The 22,557-nt window shown below is 46.2% G+C and overlaps 1 protein-coding gene across 1 annotated transcript in view; it reads left to right on the forward strand.

Moving 5' to 3' along the window:
* Positions 1-22,557, forward strand: part of TAF7L (TATA-box binding protein associated factor 7 like) — a 130,570-nt gene that overhangs the window by 11,677 nt on the left and 96,336 nt on the right. The window contains exons 2-3 of the mRNA XM_078688402.1: positions 15,120-15,185; positions 16,038-16,108. Coding sequence (XP_078544528.1) covers positions 15,173-15,185; positions 16,038-16,108 — 84 coding nt within the window. The 5' untranslated portion in view covers positions 15,120-15,172. The remainder of the gene's footprint in view (positions 1-15,119; positions 15,186-16,037; positions 16,109-22,557) is intronic.

Raw genomic sequence — 22,557 nt, forward strand, 5'->3', positions numbered from 1 at the left:
ACCACAACGGGCTCCCCATCCCCACAGACAGGCGTCGGATTCGATCACCACTTCCGGGGATGCTCCGAACAGGGCTTGCCCATTCCAAGACTCCATGTGCTCCAACCACTATAACATCTCCCACCTTGCGTCCTCCGACAGAGGAATTTGATCTGAATAGCGGAGGCCTTTCTGGAGATGGCGGATTTTTAGACGCTGAAGTGCCCAGTAATGAAGAGGACCCGGGAAGATCGCCTGAATCGAGGAAGCCAACAGACCGACAATCCGAGCTACAGAACTCAATGATAGACTCTGTTTGGACAAAACCAACCTCAACTTCTTCTTGATGGATCTGCTCTTCTGATTGGGCAAGATGAGTTGGCAAGAGAGGGAATTGATGAGGAAACCCAGGAATTCTATCGACTGAGAGGGACTGAAAACAGACTTCTGAGGATTCACCAGAAACCCTAGTGACTGTAAAAGATCTATTGACCAGTCCAAATGAGTCATCAACAGGTGAGGGCAATGCGCCAAAATGAGAATTTCGTCCAGATATATTATCAGACGAACACACCGGGCTCGCAGAGATTCTACAACAGGCCTCGGAAGTTTAGTGAAGCACCAAGGTGCTGACGAGAGGCCGAAAGGGAGAACTTTGTACTCAAACAAAGTCCCCTGCCACTGGAACTGCAGGTAGCGACGATGAGGACCGTAAATGGGAATCAGCAAGTACTCATCTTTCAGATCGAGACGGACCATCCAGTCCCCTTCCCGAAGAAAATCTCTCCGCAGATGGATGCCCTCCATCTTGAAGAGGCGGTAAACAACCCCTCCATTGAAGTCCTTGAGATTGAGAACCAACCTGGACCCGCCCCCTTTTTTCTGGACCAAAAAGACATTGCTGGTGAAACCCTGAGGATGACGAGAAGTCTGAACTATGGTCCCTTTGGACCGAAGAGACTTGATTTCTGCTGAAATGACCTCCTGATCTTGGAGGGAAAAAACTAGGGGTGAAGGAGGATGGGGCTGATGCGGATAACTGTAGAATTCTATTTTGTAACCTAGGACAGTGTCTCACACCCACACATCGCTCGAGATCAGACGCCAATTTGGAAGAAATTATTGAATCTTGCCCCCCAACACAACCTCTGAGGCCGGGATCAAGCTCACCTGAATTCGAGGAATCATGATGTCCTCCTTGGGTACCACCGTAGCGTCCTTTTTTGAATTGACCTCTCCTGTAGAAGAATGATTTATTACTGTTGTAATTGGAATCTTGACCTCCTCCACGCTGGGACTGATATCCACGCTGGGTATTTTGGTTAGACCCACGGCCGAACGATCGTCCCCTGTATCTTCCGGCCCTTCCAAAAACCGGGCGAAAAGCCAGTCGAAGAGAAGATTGAGCCTTATCGAGTCCACTAAAGGTAGCCACAAATTTTGTCAACTCCTTAAGGAAAGGCCGACCAAATAACAAACCCTGAGCCAAAGGGCTAGACATAGAGGCAGACAATTCAGCTAATTTGCTGTCCAATTTCAACAAAATAGAGCGTCGATGCTCACATGACATTGCACAATTGGCATTCCCTAACTGACAAATAGCCCTCTGAGACCACCCAATCAATTCGTCAGGATCAACGACAGATGAGGAATCCTTGGCCCGAAAGCCTAAGTCCAAAATCTTTGTGAGAGGACCCAAAAGATCCAACAATTTATCCTGGCACGAACGCCATGCCCTATCAATACCCTTTTTAGGATCCTTGGCATATTTTTAAAGATATGTCACCATTGTTGGGTCCACCTCAGGAGTGTCAGCCAACGGGTCTGCCAATTCAGGGCGCGGACATTCCGACCGAAGTCGGGTCCGCACGTCCTTTTCAAAGGGCTGACGAATATGCGTTTGGACATACTCCGCCACTTCCGGGGACGGAAGCCAAGAGGAGGAGTTAGGATGCACAATATGAGCAGGGTCGAACGTCAGAAGTTGGGGGTGCGAAGGCGCATCAACAAAGTGCTCCTTACGAGCTTTCTTAGAAGGTGGAGGAACATCCTGATCAGAGGACGAGGAAGAAGTATCACCATCGTCCGTCTGGGGAGCATGAGAGGCCAAAGCCTCCTTGGACGGTTTACTAGACGCATGTTCAGAAGAAAGCGTCTTGGCCAGTTTAACAAAGTCAGAATTGTGCGGTTTTTTGGGGAGATTTCGAAGAACGCCCTGAAGAAGAAGGCAACCAACCTTGCTGCAAGGCATAGTTGGATAAATGGCGATTCAAGGGCTCAATAGCACCAACCAGCGCCTTATTAACGGAATGCTGAACACCTCCCAGGCCTCAACTAAATCCTGCTTCATGGAGCCAGAGGCTTCATCATCGTAATAATAATTCTTCTCCACATAGCATTCCTCCATAATTACACCAAGTGTAACAAATAATGCCCACCAGAGGAAGGAAAGTGTATTGCTGAAGGCAAATATAAGGGGGAGTGGCAAAACCCCTAAAGCAAGCCAATCAATAAACAGGCAGTAACCTGGCTGTAATAAAAAACATACACAAATAAATAAATAAATAAAGGGTGGAGGGAGGGCTTGCTCAAAACCGGCCACTCTAGGCAAGGCCTATGCAAATTCTACAGCCCAAAAGAATAATTTTGTCAATTTGGGCGTAAATGGGCACTGGAAAATGCAGGCTGTGGGCAAAGAGCTGCGGAAACGCTGCTCCGGCGTTAATCCCCCGCGTCAGAGCAGAGATAAACAAACAAAATGGCCACCGCGCATGCGCGGTAACGGCCGCACGCATCAAAAGAAAGCGAGGAGTACGCGAGCACGCGCGTAACCTCTCAGCCCCAAAACTCCCGCTCCACTAAATAAACGCGGGCGCAAATCACCCGAACCGGGGAGGTGTGCACACGCTCCCTGCAACGAAGCGGAACCAAGGAAACGAACCGCAACGTGAAACAATGCGAGGAGCGCAAAGAAACAAAAGGAAAACATCAGCTAGCCAGAAAACACCGCCGCAGCAATGTACGAGCCAAGCACAAGCACAGGCAGCACCTTAAAGTAAGTGCAAGGCACAATACAAGCCTAAACAATAATATTTAGACAATAAAGCAACAGCAAAGCAGTAATGAGGCAAAAGCACTCAACTGACTGTGGAGCAGCAAAGAAAGAGGATATGGTATTCTCTATGGGACATTATATAGTGGTTACTCTATGGTTTGTCAGGTGATACCCAGAGTGTTCATGTGTATTGTAGTAGTGTGTTTCTTTACTGTTTTCTAATTGGCTGCTGAGCATTTCCTAGTAAAGAAATGAGAAAGCATATTCGGAGCCTCCGGTCTTGACATAGAATTACGGCATTACGCTGCCCCTTGAAGCATAGCAGCGGAGGTAGTGCTGAGTAATATGCCTTGTTTAAAAAGTTGTTAATGTTGTCTGAGCTCTTAAGAGGAGGTTGTGATGTTTGTGGAGGCTTGCCAGTGGATTCTGCAAGCCTTTCAATGTGAACTCTTCAAGCTTTTGAATTTTAGGCGCATGCATGCGTGTGTTTGTACAATTGGTGTTTTACCAAACTTGCTCAGCCAAGTTGACGAGAGGTTGAAAAATGTCTCCTGCAGTTTTAAAAAGAGGTAAAACAAAACACGTTTTATCATTTATGAAACAGTCTAATGTTTTGGCAACCTGCTTTTACGTAAACGTTGCCTTTTGATTATATTCTAAAACACGCATTTTTGTGTGCTAGTTCAACAACTCGTATTCCTCTGCCATTTCAGCCTGTATATCCTCTCTGTTGCATTCTATGAGTGGCTTGTATATTGTTGAAATTATATTTTAGTTCACACAAACTCATTTATATCTGCAACAACATAAAAACAGTCAGACTAAGGAAACTTCGTCCTGCTGATTACGCAGTTTTTGTCAGTGCTCTGCGTCTTTTTGTCACACAGACACTGTTGTCTCTCCCCTTCATACCCACTACCCCTCTCAGCTCTCACCCCCCCAATACCCACACATCTCGCAATACCACTGTCCTCTCTAATTCCTCCCTCGCACTACCTATCTACCCTCTGTCCTGCCTACTCGCACATCGTACCTTCCTCTACCTACTCACGCTGCACACTAGTCCACCTCTTGCCCTCCCCCTTCCAGGTGCCCCTTCCACTTGTCCCTCTATCTCTTACTCTTTCTCACCCTTCTCTCTCGCTCTTTCAATGACTATTCACGCCTCCTATATGGTTAACTTCAGGTCTTCAAACACAATTTCTATCCCGTAACTTTTCAAAGTTTCCATCCGTCAAGCACACACCCGCCTCCTCTTCTTAGGGTGCCTTCTGCGTACACAAAACCTCCTTCTTTATTCGTCTGTGGCCTGCTCTTCCCTTCTTTCTATCTTTCTCGCACACTATTTCTGTTCCTGTCTCAAGTTCAGTAACCGCTTCCTACACAAACCACCTATCCCTCTTTCTTCCTTTCTGTTTATTCTCTGTACTCTCACCACTATCTATTCACCATGCCACATATTTCCACTACACAAATACACAACACACAATTCCACCCCAAACCACATAGTTCTACTCCATAGCACCGAGACCGCGCTCGTGGAGGTCACCGAAGCCATTAGGGAATGTCTGGACGGAGGCGGCAGAGCGGCTCTAATTTTATTGGACCTCTCTGCCGCGTTCGACACCATGTCCAGCTTCTCTCTAGGCTAGAGGAGATTGGCATAACGGGCGTGGCTCTCAGATGGTTAAGATCATTCCTCACAGACAGATGCCAACAAGTTTGGCTTCCCCCCTACCACTCCTCAAGCAGCAGGGTTGAGACAGGCGTGCCTCAGGGGTAGACTTTAAGTCCTCTCCTTTTTAATGTCTATTTGACCCCCTTAATCCACCTGGCAGAAAGGTTGGGTGCGAAAATAATGGCCTACGCCGACGACACCCAGCTTCCCTTCACATGGAATAAGGATAACCTTAATCCAGTGGGTGTCCGCCAATGTTTGTCCTCTGTATTTGCCTGGCTTGCTCAGGCAGTCCTCAAATGCAATGAGGACAAATCTGAAATTCTATTGTATGGCCAATTCCCAGCAGACTTTAGGGAATCCATCTGGCCCATTGGATCATCGTGCCCTAGTGGCGATTGTGGGGTGGCAAAGAACTTGGGTGTTTGGTTCGGAGCAGACTTGTGCTTCCGCGATCAAATTTCGAGACTGGCGGGTACTTGTTTTGGCACCCTATCCATTCTCCGGAAGTTCTTCCCCCTTCTTCCCCAAGTGGCTAAGGAAGCGGTAGCTAGAGCACTTGTGCTCTCTCGACTGGACTACGCAAATGCCCTCTACACCGGCATTCCGGATTTTTTGATCCGGAAATTACAGGTAGTCCAGAACGCGACGGTGAGGCTCCTGTTTAACATCCCTAGGAGACTCAGCGTTCGCAAACAACTTAGAGAGCTCCACTGGCTACCAGTGGCCCAAAGAGTGCGCTTTAAGGCCCTGGCCCTTGTATTTAAAGCCCTACATGGCCCTTGCCCCTCCTATCTTAAGCACAGATTTGCTTTCTACCAGCCGACCCGCCAGCTGCGATCTGCCTCCCTCAGACATGTGGTTATTCCCAGATTCAAGAAAGTTCGACTGGGGGGGCAGTCTCTGACGGTTCGTGCAGCTCAGCTGTGGAACAACCTACCTGCGGCCTTAAGACACTCGTCAAATCTTGCTAGCTTTAAAAAATTGCTAAAAACTCACTTATTTATGCAGACTATGTAAGCTTTCCCTTGCTCTAGCTGACACCATGACCTTTTCATCGCGCCAGGACAGTTTCGACTAACAGCGCGCACTACAAATAAACATATAACATAACATACACATTCACTACACTCCAAAACACATAGGTTAAAAACATTATCAGTTACACCAGCAATAGCTCTAACTCTCACAAATGCGGAACCTATTGCATTGCAAATGCTTGTTATAATCCTTGACTGAGTGCATCAGAAGTCACAGATTATATAAGGGATAAAGCACCCTCAGCTGAATATGATCAGGCTATTACAAGTTACAGTGGCGTTCCTAACCCTAAAGAGGAACGAGGCAGAAGGAAGAGTTCATTTATAAAGTTATGGAACTCCATGGTGACTTGTAATTTCCTTATGTATACCAGGAGGTACTTTATCCCATATAATACATGGTCACTATATCACCTTTCCCTCAAACCACTTAAAACCTTGTTAAGTATTTATTTCATGTGAAATAGCGAGCATGTTTGCAAACTTGAAAAATGAAAACAACCTCCAGTGCAAAAAGTTTAGTTATTTGTTGCAGACAGATATTAAAAACCGTTACATACAAGTACGTTTTGTTTCAAAATCTTTGTATTAAGTTTGTACCCATATAAAGAACATGGTAGACGCAACAAGTACAGCATACAGGCCAAGAGTTACAGGTCGCTTCTAGGTACACACATCATGTTAACAAGGACTCGGCCCCATAGGAGTGTATGCTATTATGTCCCGTCCAACACCTTCAATATTGTGTATAGCGCCACTTAGCAAATTGCTGCGTTGTGGGACCCATGCTCGGGTGTACTAGTGTGTCCTATCCCAACTTTAAACCCTAAGCTGGGCCAGTAAAGAATAGTTAAAAATTGATTGAAGCCAAAAGGCTTCTAAACCAAAAAAGAAAAACGAAGTATAAACCAAACCAGTGCATCATGATGATTATGTTCCAAAGCGGGTTCCAAGGTGGGTGGTCCCATGGATGGGGGCCGGGGTTGGACCACTCTTGCCTTATGCACCCCTGAAGCCCTCCCCCTTCCATTAGATGTGAAAAGGGTGAAGTGTTCGCAGTCTGGGGCTGCATGCGAATAAGGACAGAACCTCTGACAGATATGTCACTAGCGGAGATCAGATGTACGCAAACCCCTTTCTTGAATCCTCTGTGATGTCTTGCAACCTCTCCAGGGCTAACGCTGTGCTATACGAAGGAACACACTGTTTTCCGAATAGGACCCCGCACTCGGAGGAGTTATCACGAACACTTTATGGTTTGTGTGGATATCTGCAAACGACTTTGGGACTGAATTGTCCTTCTTCTATGATAAATTCCATGAGCAAGACGCTTTCTAGATGAAGATTGAAATTTATGGTCTGAACAATACGCCTACGCATACCTATGAGAAGTTCTAAATAAATAATCTTTGCCCTGACGAAGTCTAATGGTCTTAACGACCTAGACGAAACACGTGTTGGCGGCGTTTTGTGTTTTTTGTGACTATATGAAGATTGGACCATATCAGTTGAAGGAAAGAAATACTTTTCTATGAAGAATAAATGAAGAACACCTAAAATATTGGGACTTGCTGATTTGAATTGATTTGAATTCCTTGTAGCTCAGGATCTGGTTTATGTTTGTACTAACGCTAGCCATAGTCTAGCGTGCCACTGCGTAATGGACTTTTTCCAGGCCGCTGCGATAGCCATCTTAGCATTGCCTAAACACAGCCACATGATGGAGCGATCTCCATACATTTGCTGCTTCAGTATCTGGTCTCGGAGCCGCAAGAGGGTGTGCTCTATGGTTTCTGGGATGGGGTACCCTAGTATCCGTTTAATCTGAGAGAGGATTTCCTTTCAGAATGGTTTAATAGGTGGGCAGTCTGACCGGGTATGCCGGAAGTCTCCCAAAAGCCTGCAGCTCCTCCAACATCTATCCGTCATGTTAGGGAATATTTTATGTAGTTTCTGGGGTGCAAGTACCAGTCATGCATCAATTTATAGTGAGCTTCTCGTAGGTGCATAGAGCGGTTGTCTTTGGTGATGTCTTTGTATAAGCGGATCCATTGTTTCTCCTCCACTGGCCTCGAAAGAGTAGAGTCCCAGTAAGCCCTGTGCCTAAGAGTCGATTGTGGACTCAACACCCTAATAAGGAAGTATAGAAAATACATAGTCCCCTTAGTGGATGCCCCTGATTGTCAAATTTCTCAGTGGGAAGCAGGCCCCTGGTAGCGGCCTGCCGCACCTGTGGTTGCTGCACCCGGTGTTTGAGTTGTGTGTGCATAATAGAAGCCCTCTGCGGGCTGTAATTGGCAAGCTTTGGCTCACTCCGCAAACTTCAGAAGTTGCCCTTTTTTGTACAGATGAGATATCGTAAGGCAGCCCTCTAATTTCCATTGCTTCAATGGTCCTTCCTGCAGTGCTGGGGGGAACTGTGGATTCAAATGAATGGGGGTATAGGGTGAGGGGAAGGTTGTCAGGGATAGAGTTTTTGTGAGTAAGTCCCATACCCGCAGAGTAGTGGACGTGGGGGTACGGAGGTAAGTGTTTGGGGGTCTGTGCTGCTTCTTTAACCCCTTCGACGCTCATGACGAGCTCAGCTCGTTATGAGGTACACCTCTCGTACGCTCATGACGAGCTGAGCTCGTCATGAACCGCGGGTTTTTGCAATCTTCAGCGCACTGCGGAAATCTGCACCGCGTTGATGCGGTTAACCACAAAAGGTCCCAAATGGTCTTGCCCGTTATTTGAAGGTCCATATGGAGCCAATGTTTTTCGGATTCTCTGAGGGACCATTCTGTCATTACCCAGAGCTGAGCAGCTCTGTAATACCCCCAGTAGTCCGGGAGGGCTAAGCCACCCTCCACTCGCGATTTAGTTAAAACATGATATGATAGTCTGGTTGTTTGTTCCTGCTAGATGAATTTAGTGATCACCAATGAATAGTTCCCTGTCTACTGGTATCGGAAGGCACTGAAAAAGATAGAGAAGCCGAGGGAGGACATTCATCTTAATTGAGTTTCTTCTCCCTATCCAGGAGGTATAGGCAACCCTCCACCTAAACAAGTATGCCTTGATTTTGTCGTAACAAAGGCGGATAATTGGCCTTGTCGAGGTCGACGCTTTTTGGAGTGAGCTTGACCCCCAGATATGTGATGTGTTTGCCCGTGCAGCAAAAGGGGGAGGTCTCCTTTATTCATTTCAGTACCTCACAAAGCAGAGTTAGGTTGAGCAAGAATGATTTTGAGAGATTCACCTTCAAGCCTGATACCAGTTCAAAGCGATCTAGCTCCTCTTGAATGGCTGGGACCGAGGCAGCGGGTCAGTAATAGGAAGTAGAACATCATCTGCAAAGAGGGTGATCTTATGGTCGTCAGTGCCAAATGTAACCCCTTTTATATCTCTGTTTGCCCTAATCCTCTCTGCCAGAGGCTCAATGCTAAGAGCAACAAGCATTTGCAATGCAATAGGTCTCGCACTACTGAAAGTATGAGCTCTTGGCGTTGCATTATTATCTGCACTGCTAATATCTCAAACTATCATTAACGTGAGACCTATTGCATAGCAAATGCTTGTAATCTAGAGTTGCCCTTTTACAGCAATATTAAGAATCGCACGTGCAAGAGGCATAAGAGGAAGCTGAGACAGCCAATGCTTAAAACAGCATTTATCTACGTCTGTCTGCCTTTTATGCACAGAGGAGGATGATGCCTGCGCCCCAGGACAGACAACCGAAGAACAGACATCATTTGAAATACTGCAGACACCCGTCAGAAGGCAGCTAAGCAGTATGAGAATGGACTGCGGCCCCCCCACCCCTCCTGCGCTGACCTCAATATCCTTGCTGCCTTATGGCCTGAGCTGACGACTTTGGAGTTGGGGAACCAAGTTTATTCTTTGGCGTCGTCTCGGCATCCTGTGGTTCTGGACAAATCACTTAATCTCCCTATGCCTACCAAAAATAAAGGTGGCCTTGTGTAACATAATTGGTGCTCATGTAAAGCGCTCCAATACCTACGGGTTGCGATTGCGCTGTATAAATCTGAAAAAAAATCAACTAGGAACGGCGTGTGCTGCCAGTGCCAAACCTCTGGTGTGATTGCTGGGAACTAAGTGAGAGCAATTTATTTATGCATTTTTATATAGCGCCAACTTTACCCTGAGCGCTTTACAATAGAGGGAAGTATGTGTGCAACAAAAGATCTTATTTAAAAAATGGTTACCTACTGAATATAATTTCCAGGTTAAGAAACCCAGTGTTAAGACAAACGTCGGAGCCGCGTTGGAAACAAGGTCGCGTAGGACACAAGAGATAACGAGAACTACATAACCCAGGAGCAAGCCCGCCCGAACTACCAATCCCAGAAGGCCGTGCGAGACAGTCGCGCTGAGAGGGCGTACCCATTTAAGCAACCCGGAAGCCAGCAGTAAGCGGCGAATATTCTGAACATTCAACGCGAGTACGGAGAAGCTGCCAAGTGGAAGGTGAGCTCCGTTGTATTCGGCGGCTTTGGAACAGGAGCCAGGAGATTACGGTGAGGAACAACAGATGCCAAGAACAGCGTTAGCGGGGCTCCGCTTCACGCTCTGTTGTTATTAAGTAAACTCCGTTTAGCTCCGACCCCTTGTCAGTCCCCGCTCGAGGGTTTTCGAGCAGTTAAGACAACGGTCCTTTCGATACACACGCCAGTCCCCGCTCGAGGGTTCGACCTTTGTGGACTCCGGTCCTTTCGGTATATACGTCAGTCCCCGCTCGAGGGTCTCGAGTATCAGGACAAGGTCCTTTGACGTGACCTGTGGCCAGTCCCCGCTCGAGGGTATCGAGTAAACCGGACGAGGTACTTTGGTGTGACCTGTGGCCAGTCCCCGCTCGAGGGTATCGAGTAAACAGGACGAGGTCCTTTGTTGTGACCAGTGGCCAGTCCCCGCTCGAGGGTTATCGAGTGTGGAGGACATTCTTTGTTTAGCGCTTTTGCCCTCCGTTGGAAGCGTGTCAGGACTGACACGCATGCGGAGGACGATTAAGACGGAGCGATATCCATAACGAGGATAGACGCATCGAGTGGCATTTTCGGCCATTGTTTAGCACGGTGTCCTCTGTTGGAAGGTGCTAGGACTAGCATCATTGCAGAGGACGGTTAGACACTATCCCGAACCTTTTTGCTGTCTTGCTTTGCTTATTGTTTTGACCGTTAAAACAAGCCTGAATAAAGAGCTTGTTTACTTCACCTATCAGCCTGGTACATCCTCTGTGAGGTTAACAGGGGGGTGTGTGGGATCCGACTGAGTTACCCGATCCCAAGGAAAGCAGGATTACACCCAGTCTCCGCAAGCTTTTTAAACAGTCATGTTCTGGGCCCTTGCGACTTGGAGAAGTTTAGCGTGGTTTGTGGGGAGGGACAAACGGAATGCTCCAAGTGGGGGTTGGTTTGTGCAGAGAAGGTGTACTAAGTGTCGGATGAATGGCGGATCTGTTGTTTGGAGCCGTCGATCAGAGATGTTGAAACAGTCTACTGTGACTATAACTGTGTCCTGTAGCATGTGTTAGTAAAACAAACACATACACAAAAGGAACCGTGTTGATTGAGGGGGATAGAGCATTGAGCCAGGGAAACACTCATCACAATAGATAATTTATTGGGTTTCTACGACTGCAGAGCTATTTGTGTTATGCACTGGTCACAATTTATAATTCTTTGTAGTATAGCAATAACATCTTACAAATATAAAAATGGCTATCAATAGAAACGTAAACAATAAACACATCCCACCGGGAGCTATACCTGTTGCCTGCACAATGAACACCGCTCTTCTCCGCTGCCCACAAGTCATGGCTAAACCCCAGAATGTCTACAGGGGTATGAACCTAAAAGAACCTCTGCTGAAATGATAAACACCCAGAGCGAATGTGTGCTTGTAAAAGTAAGAGGTGCTCGTGCAAAGCGCTCTAATAGTTCACGCTGTATAAAACTGTTACAAAAGTCACTTGATGTTCTTCCTGGGCCGACGTAAAACAAGCAACAACAACCAGGAAGAAACCATAGGGGAAGCAGTGACATTGTAGAGGCCGGGTGGCGCAATTCAGTTTAAGGCACCAAACGCTGTAAATTAGCATAGGAGCCAGGTTTGAGTCTGAGTGTGGTCACAAAATCCAGTAATTCTGGGAAAATCACCTAATCGCCCCTTGTGCTTAAAGAAAAATAATATATGAATGAATGTACTGTTTAATGTGTCTCCCTGCCTAAATAATGAAAATTAAAAACCAGTGGTGCGCGCGCACCACAGAGGAGCGGGCCGAGGGAGCCTGTTGTCTGTGCCACTGCTGCGCGTAACAGGCACCAACGGTAATGGGCGGAGCAAAGGCGGGACATGCGCCCACCTTTGACCAATTGCGTGCTGGCTTTTTAAAAAAAAAACACACGCAAAAGCCAACTGCACCTGACAACAAGCTCACCACACGCTTCAGCATCTGGTCAGCTTTCTGAAGCCCATACATGAGGTCTCTCGCTGCACGAGCAGTGCTACGCTAGGCACGAGACCTAAAAACATTGGGGATAGGGGGCATCCCTGCTTTGTCCTCCACGAGAGTGCAAAAGCATCGTATGCCATCCCATTTACTAGAACTCTTGACCCGGGAGAGTGGTGGTTAGCTCGCACCATACTAATAAATGTTTCTCTAAAGCCAAATCTTCTCGGTGTTTGTAGGAGAAAGGGCCCGGTCGAAGGCCTACTCTGCATCCAACGAGAGAAGGGCCGCGGAAATGCCTTTCTTCTGTACCTTATCCATTATATGGGCTATTCTGCGTAAATTGTCGTGGGTCTGCCTTCGCTGGATGAACCCTGACTGATCGTCGTCGTTCAATGCCGGGAGGAGATTTTCAAGGCGGGTGGTCAGTATTTTGGGGTACAGTTTTGCGTCCAGGTTCAAAAGTGCAATGGGCCTGTATGAGGCGCATGCTTTAGGGTCCTGTCCCGGTTTAGGAATAACTGTGATTAATGCCTCTCCCATGGTATCCGTCACCCTTTGGGCTTTTGCTATATTGTTAAAAAGGGTCACTAAGTGGGGAGTCGGCTCTGGCGCGAAAATACGATAGAATTGGGCATTGAGCCCATCTGGGCCGGGGGCTTTCTGCAGTTTCAGAGCGTCTATCGCTTTCTGGACCTCTTCTCTGGTGAAGGGTCGACTAGGTTCCTCATTAGTGTGGGCAGAGACCTGAGGGAGGTCTAGGGGCGCCAGATACCTTTTCTGAGCTTGGGCCTCTAGCGGGTCAGAGGTGTAAAGGTTGCGAGAAAACTTCCCAAAGGTGTTTGCTTGTCTCTCCACGTTAATATGGGAGACGCTCGCATCCTCCACTATTTGCTTGATGTATTCTTTTTCTTGTTTTGCTCTCAGCTGCCACGCCAATAGGGTGCCTATCTTGTTGCCACTTTCATAGCCTCGAACCTGAAGCCTTACAATGGATGACTCTGCAATATTGGTGTAAATGGCTTTAGTTTAACTTTGAGAAAAGAAACCTTGCGGTGAGTTTGGATTGACGGCGACTCTTGGTGCTTTTTTTTCTGCAGTTTATAGTTCCCCTTCTAATAGAAGTCTCTCCCCTTTCTACTGATATCTAATCGTGGTGGCTAACTCTATGAATTTGCTCCTAATAACCGCCTTAAAGGCATCCCAGTTGGTTGCCAAAGATTCAAGGGCGAGGTCGTTGTTATTCAAGAACTCTGTGATTGCCGTCCTTAGTTTGTCCCTAAGGAGTCTATCCCTGGTGAGAAAGTTGGAGAAGTACCACCTCCTGTGTTTCGAGCACGGGCTGGCCAATTTAATATTATCTCCAGGGGGTCATGGCCAGAAAGGCAAATTGGGTAAAACCAAGCATCCGCGAAGTGATTAGAAGAGATTGACTGAGAAAGGTATGATTGATTCTAGAGTAGGTTCTGTGGGAGTGAGAAAAAAAAGAATAGTCCTTTGCTGTGGGGTGGGCTTCCCTCCAAGCGTCTAGTAGGCCCAAACGCGGAAGAGAGGCTTTGAGGGCCCTACTAAATGTCCCCACGCTGCCCTGTGATGATGGGTTGTGTCTAACGCAGGATCCTATATGAGGTTGGAGCCCCCCCCAAATAGAATGTCCCCCATGGCAACCCCCTCCTTCCCCCCCACCACCCCCTCCCCCCCCGGCCCGAGCCATCAGAAAACGCCCTGCCACGTCTGACTTAGTGGCTTGGTGATTGAAGAGGATCGAGGAGTGGAAGCAGAGAGCCACTCCATCGTGCTTCATGGGGTTCGAAGAGTGACTGATTTACTCTTTCTGCAGGTGTAGAAGAGGATTTTTGACAGGTTCACCGATAAATTCCTTTTTTTGGAGACAGAATATAATACTTGCCAAACCCAAATCGTTTTTTCCGTAGAGCAGTTCTAACAGAATCACAATTGAACTGCTGTGACCAAACTGCAAGAGAAAGTTGGCTTGTTGCAGTCAGTTGGGTTTAACCTGTGAGAACAGGAGAACTGTATTTGAGATCCCGATGCACCGAGGTTCTCCTGACTAAGATACTTGACAAAGAGGCAGACGCTAATGACTACTGGTAGAAAAATAGTGTTTGAAAGTCAACTGTTGATATACAGCAAGTTGACCATGCAAGAGAGCAGCAGACTGAAAGGGAGGTGTCCACATTTGGGCGCAAGTAGAAAAGGTATTTTATTTAAATTATTTATAAATACAATATTTAAGGGATTGGATGTTAGTCACTAAGTAATATTGCCCTTCAGTATACAGTTGAAAAATGTAATATTTGCAAATTTAAATTAATATTAATGCCTTGACCCCTGTGCCGCTGGAATATGTTGTGATCCTTTAAATGTATGCACCTAGGCAGTTTGGCTGCTTTGCTGAACATTTTTAGCTCTTGTTAAGCTTGTGTTGTTATTTTCCTAACTTTAGTACTTACTCCTAAGCATCTAACCACACTGCCTACAGTAAAGACCCTGTTCTATCAAGATATTCTATTTTTTAATTTGCATGGAAATTAGGATGTCATGCAGACGTCGCATATGGAAGGGCCTAAAGCGGAGTTCTAGCTTGTTTAGCTTTTGCACAGTTTTCAGTGACGTCCTTATGGTACATCCATTCTTATAGTTTGTGAAAATGGGGTCTTAGACTTAAAATAAAGATATTACTTTTAACGCGGAGTAGATTATTCCTTCAACCCTCTAGGAGCATCCGCTACATTCGGGAGTAATGGGATTGATTTGTTTTGCAAATTGAGCATTGTATGTTATTTTAGAGCGATGTTTTTATACAGCAAAAGATTAGCTGAATACATTTGATTTATCATTGTATGAGATTTAATTTTGTACTTAACATGTTTCTTCTTTTTCTTTTACATTTAGTTTGTGAAACAAGCAAGTGCTTGTAAACCCTATATGGAACAAGAAAACACAAGATGACTTCCACAAGTATGGAGTACAATTTAAACTTTGATTTGTCTCTTGGACTTTTTATCTGTCTAATGTATGTACAAATGCTAGTTTTATGTTGGGAAATATATATATATTTTTTTTTATTCAGCTCATCGTGATACTATTTCAAAATTTGAAAATGTCAATATGGGGAGACCTTACTTAGAAGCTTGCCACTTCTAACTATGCTGAATCTGATTAGCTACCTTTCCCAATTGTTTTTGTTTAAGTTAATGCACAACACTTAGTTGAATTCTTTTTTTTTTATTGATTTATCAAAATGTGTATAGTACAAGCAGAATTAAGAATGGTCTAGCACCTCAATCAAAAGTATGGATGAAAACAGACTCTATCTGCTTCCAGGTATTCTACCTACTCATAAGCTAAATAGCCAAATCCTGCTATGCATAATTTTAGAGAACATCCAATGTATGGAGCAATTTATGCAGTGTCTAAAACACTATTCTGAAAAAATGTTCCTCCTAGTAAAATGACAGGCTTTCAAAGTCAGCAACTTTGTTCACAAAGTTTCAGATGTTTATCATGTGTGGCCTTTGTAAGGACATAGTACAAATTATCTGGGTTTGAATGCTGAGCGGCACTTTATTAACATATGTGCTGTCTCTCTCAGGGTTAAGTATTTTAAAACTCTTTTAATTTCATGGTGTCTCCCATTCATCAATCTTGACATTCACCATACTCCCTTCTTTTTTTCTTTTTGTGAAAAGATTCACTCTTTCTAACATTTTCTCAGATCAGTTCTAACAATCTCATCTTTGGTTATTTCTCATAAGCATTCTGTTTTGCTCTCTTAGCCAATTTTGTTGTTCTTTATTTCTTGAACTGTAGAAAAGCCATCCAAAAACAAGGATGATGCCCCGCATGAGTTGGAGAGTCAGTTTATACTTCGCCTACCTCCGGTAAGAGATATTCCATACCCAGTGTTAACTTAAAGATGTATGGGGAGGGCAGAGATGATGATGGTGTGTGCCATGGATTTCGATTGACTATTTACAATTTGAGATGGCACATTTTCAGCATGCTTAATGTAAAGTTTTCTGGCGAGTGTAGTTGAAAACAAGCAGTATCTGGCAGAAAAGAAGTGATTGTGGTCTTAACTTTATTATATGTCCTAATAATCCCAATTTCTAGTGTCCGTTTATTCATTTATAAAAATTAAACCCAGAAAATGCTTTGAAAGTCATGAAGGAGCCTTTCCTTTGAGTCCAGTAGCTTGCTTTCTTGACTGGATTGTGATGAAGAGTTGACCAGTGACTCAACGACCATTTATGTGTGTGGAATAATCATACCAAAAGAAGCCCTAGTGCCACACACATCCCAACTTGTGAACCAGTATTTACATGGGTCAAATATAGCTGCATTATCACATTAGATGCTGTGCTTTCAATGTCACTTTTATTGTCATCATTTGGATCCTCTGACACCCTCCTGTGAGCCTAAAGAACTAGTCTGCTTTCTGTCTGACTCCATCCCAACTACACCACACTCTTTTTACCTTTAAGGTCCTTAGATTATGTTTTCCTTTGCCTCTTTTAAGGGCTGTAAAAAAAGCGAGTATTGAAGCACAGATTTTATTGTCCTCTTGTAGCAGACTGGGTAAGGTGAAGCATTTTGAGGGTGTTTCAGAAGAGACAACATTATGTTTTTACTGGGCTCTCTCTCTGTTGTGCCTCCTCTGATGTCTCTGTGTAATCTTTGACAACCCTATACTTTCTTTACCTCTGTAGACTCTTACATCTCTGGTCACTCTATGCTGCTACGCAGTTGATTAAACATTTGTTTCTCGTCTGCTCCTGCCCTGTCTTGACCAGGGGTGGCATTCTGTTTGACTAGTTGTTACATTTCAAACCACAGCTCATGCTATTGGAGCATGAATAATCACCTTAACTGCCTGAGAAAAGTGCTACTGCTCCTTTACTCCAACTATCAAACAGAACTTGAGAAATCTTTATAAATTTCAACGCTGACTTCTAAAATACTATATGTATTTGCCTTTCAAGATACAAAATCCGGCAACTATAAAAACTTCAATCAAAGGTAGAAAGCATTTCTGAAACTCAAAGTATAAACCGATAACTCAAACAAGGAATGCTTTCCACTAGCTCATTTAGAAATATGGGAGAGGCACTCCGTAGATAGTAACTAAACCTTCAAACCTTTGACCAGCAACCATGACTACATGTTCTACCTAAGGACGCAGGAGACTCCTGACGAAAATTAGGGTCAAGATTGAAAGTTAATGAAATAAAACATCTTAATCTTAAAACATCAATAATGTGCTTCAAGAAGTCCCACTGTCTTGGAGATGAAATGCGTTGATTGTGTTTGTCTTTCACATTTATATTACAAGACTGTAATAAAAAATATCACTCTTGTTTGTTTTATTAATTGTCTTGGACTTCATATATGAAATATTTGGCTTCATCTTGAACAATTTGAGAGTTGAGTCACTATCTACAGAGTCCCTCTACAATATTTTTTAATGTTTTTGGGATATTTGGGGTTTTTGGCACGGTCAACCTAGTGAGTGGGGCACCTGTGTTATGGAACGGCTTGGTTGGAGTGCAGTGAAATATACCATAACTGTTCTTCGCGAGGTTCTCCACTTTCTCTATGTAAAAGAAAGAATAACATTACCCAAGGGATTGTGATGCCATGGATGGCATAACTCTCTCAAGAGCTTCGTGCTGTTGTCATGATAGCTAGGACACACAACCACGACACATAGTACAGATTATCAAGTCTATGGTTTTAAGAGGTATGATGAACCATAAAAATCTGTAGTTATGCATAGGCTAATACTAAGGCAAACTAGAGCAATAAGGTCATGAAGACTTCACCTACTGCGTTTCTTGAGGGGTTGAACACTCTTGAAATTGCTAAAGTGAACACTAATGGGGGCAGCGGGGTCATTGTTAACAAAAAAAACGAAAAAAGAAAGGATGCTGCCTTTTTATTAATTATAATTTGTGTTTTTGTGACTGTCCCTTAGTGGAACAATGTAAAATACTGCTTGGAAGACACTCTACACTCATGTTTATAATTCAAGGTATCTCTAGTTGGCCTCATGACAGTTTCAAACATTGCTTGCTGTGTGATGTTGGGAGGTGTACGAAAGCCTCCCTATGGAAGAGTGGGAAGGTGAGAGGAGCAAGGAAGTGGCCAGGGCAGCAGGGTGGCTCTTCCATCTGCACCAGTCCACAGATCCATTTTGATCATTTTCTCTCCTTACTAAATACAATTTTATAAGTTATTGAGCCAAAGTGACAGATGAAGTAAGAGGCAGCTAAGTGTCTGATTGTAACCCTGGTTCTCATTCCCTTCATGTATAAGGAGTTATGGGAGAAGACAGCTAAGGTAATTTCAGGAGACCCCTCTCCAAATCTCTTTGTCCGGAGTGGCATGGCTGAAAGTACCAGGGTAAATCTGACCTTGTATTCTAGGAGGCTATTGTATACCTGGGCACACTGACACTTGTGAGGTACTGGGTTTTTAAGAACCGGCACAGAACCGGCAACCCAGCGGTGTCAGGGTACACCCAGAGACCTCGGGTTCTTCCTGATTCAGACCACAGAAACTCAGAGTCTTCTAGGTGAAGTCAAGGATCGATTTTATTGGCTGCAACCAAGGTAACAAGTGTCCTAGAAGTACAACACACGGGGAAGTATATTCTCAGGAGACTGCTCGAATTTACAAAGTCAGGCTTCTCTCTTTATACAGAATATTCAGCTTCAGGCAAACATTCTTCGAATTTGTAGTATATCATTTACAGTCCTTTGTATCAAAAGAAAAGCAGGGTCATGATGACATGTACATATTTCACTTCGTGCTGCCCACAACAAATCACTCGGCGAGACCCAACATTTCATCAGATATCGGTGGACCCCCAATAAAACATGCACCTCCCCACCATAAAGTAAGTGAAGCTAAAAGGGTAGAGACAGATGTGAGCAAGATACAGCAGGTGTGCGCGCTGAAATGGTTTTATGGCTTGTTGAGCCTTGATGTTATCTTGTTTGGCCACTGGGAGGGGAACTGACCTAACGAGTTCGGCCTGGGGCAATGGTTCCAACTTGCACAGGTCATAGAAAAGTCGATTAAGGAGTATGTGTCCTTGTGGAATTGAATTCAGCTGGATTAAGGCCTATGTAAAGGGCAACACATAAATGGAGGCCAAGGGTTCAGAACGAAAATGACGATTTCGAGGTCAAATTGTCACTCGAATATGCTGAAAATATTTGTACATGGTGTGCTTGTCATTCTCGGTCTTTTGATACCAAATTCGTCATGTTTCGATGAAGTTTAATTCTCGAGTTCAGAATGATTACACGAGTCCAGAATTTTCAGAACCACAAACCCTCCTTTTGCCCTTACATAGGCAATTAATCTATCCTTATGTTAATCTGAGTCCAGATCTATATTCCTAAAGTCATTGAGATGTTGCTGTAACATCATTCTAGTACTTAGTTCGTCTCTTGATACAGGTTTCCTTACACATGATGTGACACAAAGGCCACATATTGCAGGAGCACACTGCACGCATAGACAGAACAGGAAAAGAATGGCTAAGACCATTCCAATGACCATCAGGATTTTCCATCCCCAGGCAGATATCAGTTCCCAGAACCATCCCATTAACGACCAATCTTCTTTATCCACATGAATAGATTCGGAAATCTTATGTAGTTTGGAGATGGCCTGGTACACTGTTGGAGTGTTATCTGGGATAAAAACGCAGCAACTCGATTGGATCAATCTGCATACCCCACCTCGGTCTGCAAGTATGACATCTCACGCGACCCTGTTCTGAAGGGTCATAAGTCGATCCGACTGGAGCTCAGCAGTCAAGTTACTAAGGGCACCAGCAGTTTCAATCACGGTGGACTCAACTACCCTTGTCAATTGCCTAATGTTTCTGCTGTTAGCCATGGATCCCCAGAACGGCAAAAAACCCTTTGCAAAGTCCCCAAATTCTTGACCTGCAGTGTCTTCTGTACTCAAGACACCTCTAACTATCCTTGTCCTGTGGAAATCTGCCGCTGCTGTGTAGGTGGGGGGCAACAGAAATGAAACAAAACATGAGCCCGAAAAGTCAGGGGGCAACCATGTATAGGCTCTATCATGGCAGATGAAATAAGTACCCTTAGCTGCTAAAAACGCGGGGGAAGTCTGGGCTGCAAAAACATATGTTTTAGTGCAGATACTTTTCCCTAACTGAGCCCTGGGATTCGTGCCATTACCTTGCAGGCACAGATGACCCTGATGGGGTACAATCCAAATCGGGGACGATCTCTTAGCTTGCTATTTCTCACTCAGAGTAGCTCCATATCCAGTCATGTTCCATCCTATGTATACCAGTGTCTCATCTCTCGGGATAGTCTCATAAGAAATACCTTCCTTAATCATGTCTACTATACCCTTGACTAGAGCACTTTTTCTAGGATTGTCTGTTACAGAACGTAGGGGGTACATTTCGTGGGCATATATGAACATTGTCCTATATGCCCATACAGAACCATTGTGACTGAATGGCAGGACCAGATAAGGGATACCTTTATCCGTCGTGTGAGGCATAAGACCGCACACCCAACAGTTAGTTGTGTTCATTACGAGTTGGTGTTGGTGCAAGAGCTGAACAAAGGAGTTATTAATGAACTCCAGTCTCCTATTGGATTCATGGTCAGGAAGGGGGTGGAAAGAATGAGAGGAAACAGTAGGAGGAGGTATGGGTGATGCAGTGGGTCCAAATGTTACACGAAAAGAGAATAAAACATAACTCATTAAAAATATCACTACAGGGGGCGTGGCCAAGATGGCGACGGAGTAGGACGCGTTTTCAGTCCCCTCCGGCGCCGGGCCTTCTAAAAGCATTTATTAGCACCACTCCGGGGCTCCTTCTCGGCCTCTGGCACTGCCTGTGACCGCTGGAGACCGTGGCGACCGGCGACCCTGGGATTGAGTGCTCGGCGTCGCTCCAGACCTGACGCGGCGCGCATTGGAGTCCGGGGGACGGAGCGGCAATCCGCGGTGCACGGCGGACTGCGGGGAAAGACCTGGCAGCTGCGACTCCGTTGGGGTGCCTATCATAGACCCCCGGTCCCGTCGGAAAAGACCCAGCCCGCCGACGGATTGCTGGTCTTGGCGTGTGCGGCGATTGGAGCCTGTGGGTCCCGGACTGTCGCGGGAGCCTGCCCCCCGGCGCGCGTCCTACGCGAGCCCGGGGATTGCGGCCTAGACGCGGCCGGAGCCCAGCCCGCCTCGTGGGGCGGCATACTGACGGCCTGGGGAGGAGGAGCCTTCCTCCGGTCGGCGCGACGAGCCCCGGCTGGGGCCCGAACACTGGGACTGTAGAGGAAGCAGCCGGGCTCTCGGGCAACGCGTGGGGCGCGGGCCTGGGACCCGCGGCCTAGCAACTCCGAGTGGACTGAGCGGATTGATGGGCTGCCCCTCGCACGGCTCCTGATCTCCGGGGGATCACGCGATGTGTTGGACGGCTACTGGGGAGCAAGGCCGCGCACGAGCGGTGAGGACATTGTGGCTACACGGCGGTCCCCCTGATGAGCTGTTTAGCGGCCTTGGAGAGTGCCGTAGGTTGCAGTGCGAGGTGTGGAGGAATCGGTCTACTGCGCCGATCGTTCCCATTGGACCCCGTTGCTACTCTGGGGGCACTGCGCATCGGACTGGCCTGAAAGCTGTCGGCACACAACGCTCGAATTGGTGGCGCTGTATGTCTGGTTGTCGGTCTCCCCTCTGCTTTAGGTACAGCGGATGAGTGGAGGTGGGCTGGAGACGACGACGTGGAGTGATGCTTGGATTGGATTCCTGACTTCGCTTTGAGACGCTTCAGCAGGGTTCCGGCCTGTGAAGGACTGGCCTCCAGAAGGAATAAGGGCGCGACGATGTCCTCCTCGCAGGGCAAGGGGAAGCCCGGCAAAGAGGGTCAGCCTAAGGGGCCCCAGCAACCGGCCTCGCCGGGACCCAGTTCGTCTTCCGGGCGCTCGGACGATGAGGCCCCGGCTACTAAGGCCTTCATGACGGAACTCTTCACTTCGATCAAGGAGGATATTTCTGAGCTCAGGACTCAGCTGGCGTCGGATCTTCGCGAAGTACGCAGGGATGTTGATGGTATCGGTGAACGAGTGGCCACGCTGGAAGACCACGATTTGAGCATGGCGAATGATGTCCACCAGCTGCAGCAAGATGTGATCCGGCTTACGGAGCAGAACCTAGACCTCCAGGCCCATGCGGAGGATTTGGAGAACCGTTCCCGCCGGAACAATATCCGCATACGGGCGGTGCCGTGGGATGGCGAGCAAGGCGACCTTCGTGGCTATGTCCAGGCACTCTT

The sequence above is a fragment of the Lissotriton helveticus genome, chromosome 4_1, assembly GCF_964261635.1.
Source record: "Lissotriton helveticus chromosome 4_1, aLisHel1.1, whole genome shotgun sequence".
In the NCBI taxonomy this organism is placed as follows: Eukaryota; Metazoa; Chordata; class Amphibia; order Caudata; family Salamandridae; genus Lissotriton; species Lissotriton helveticus.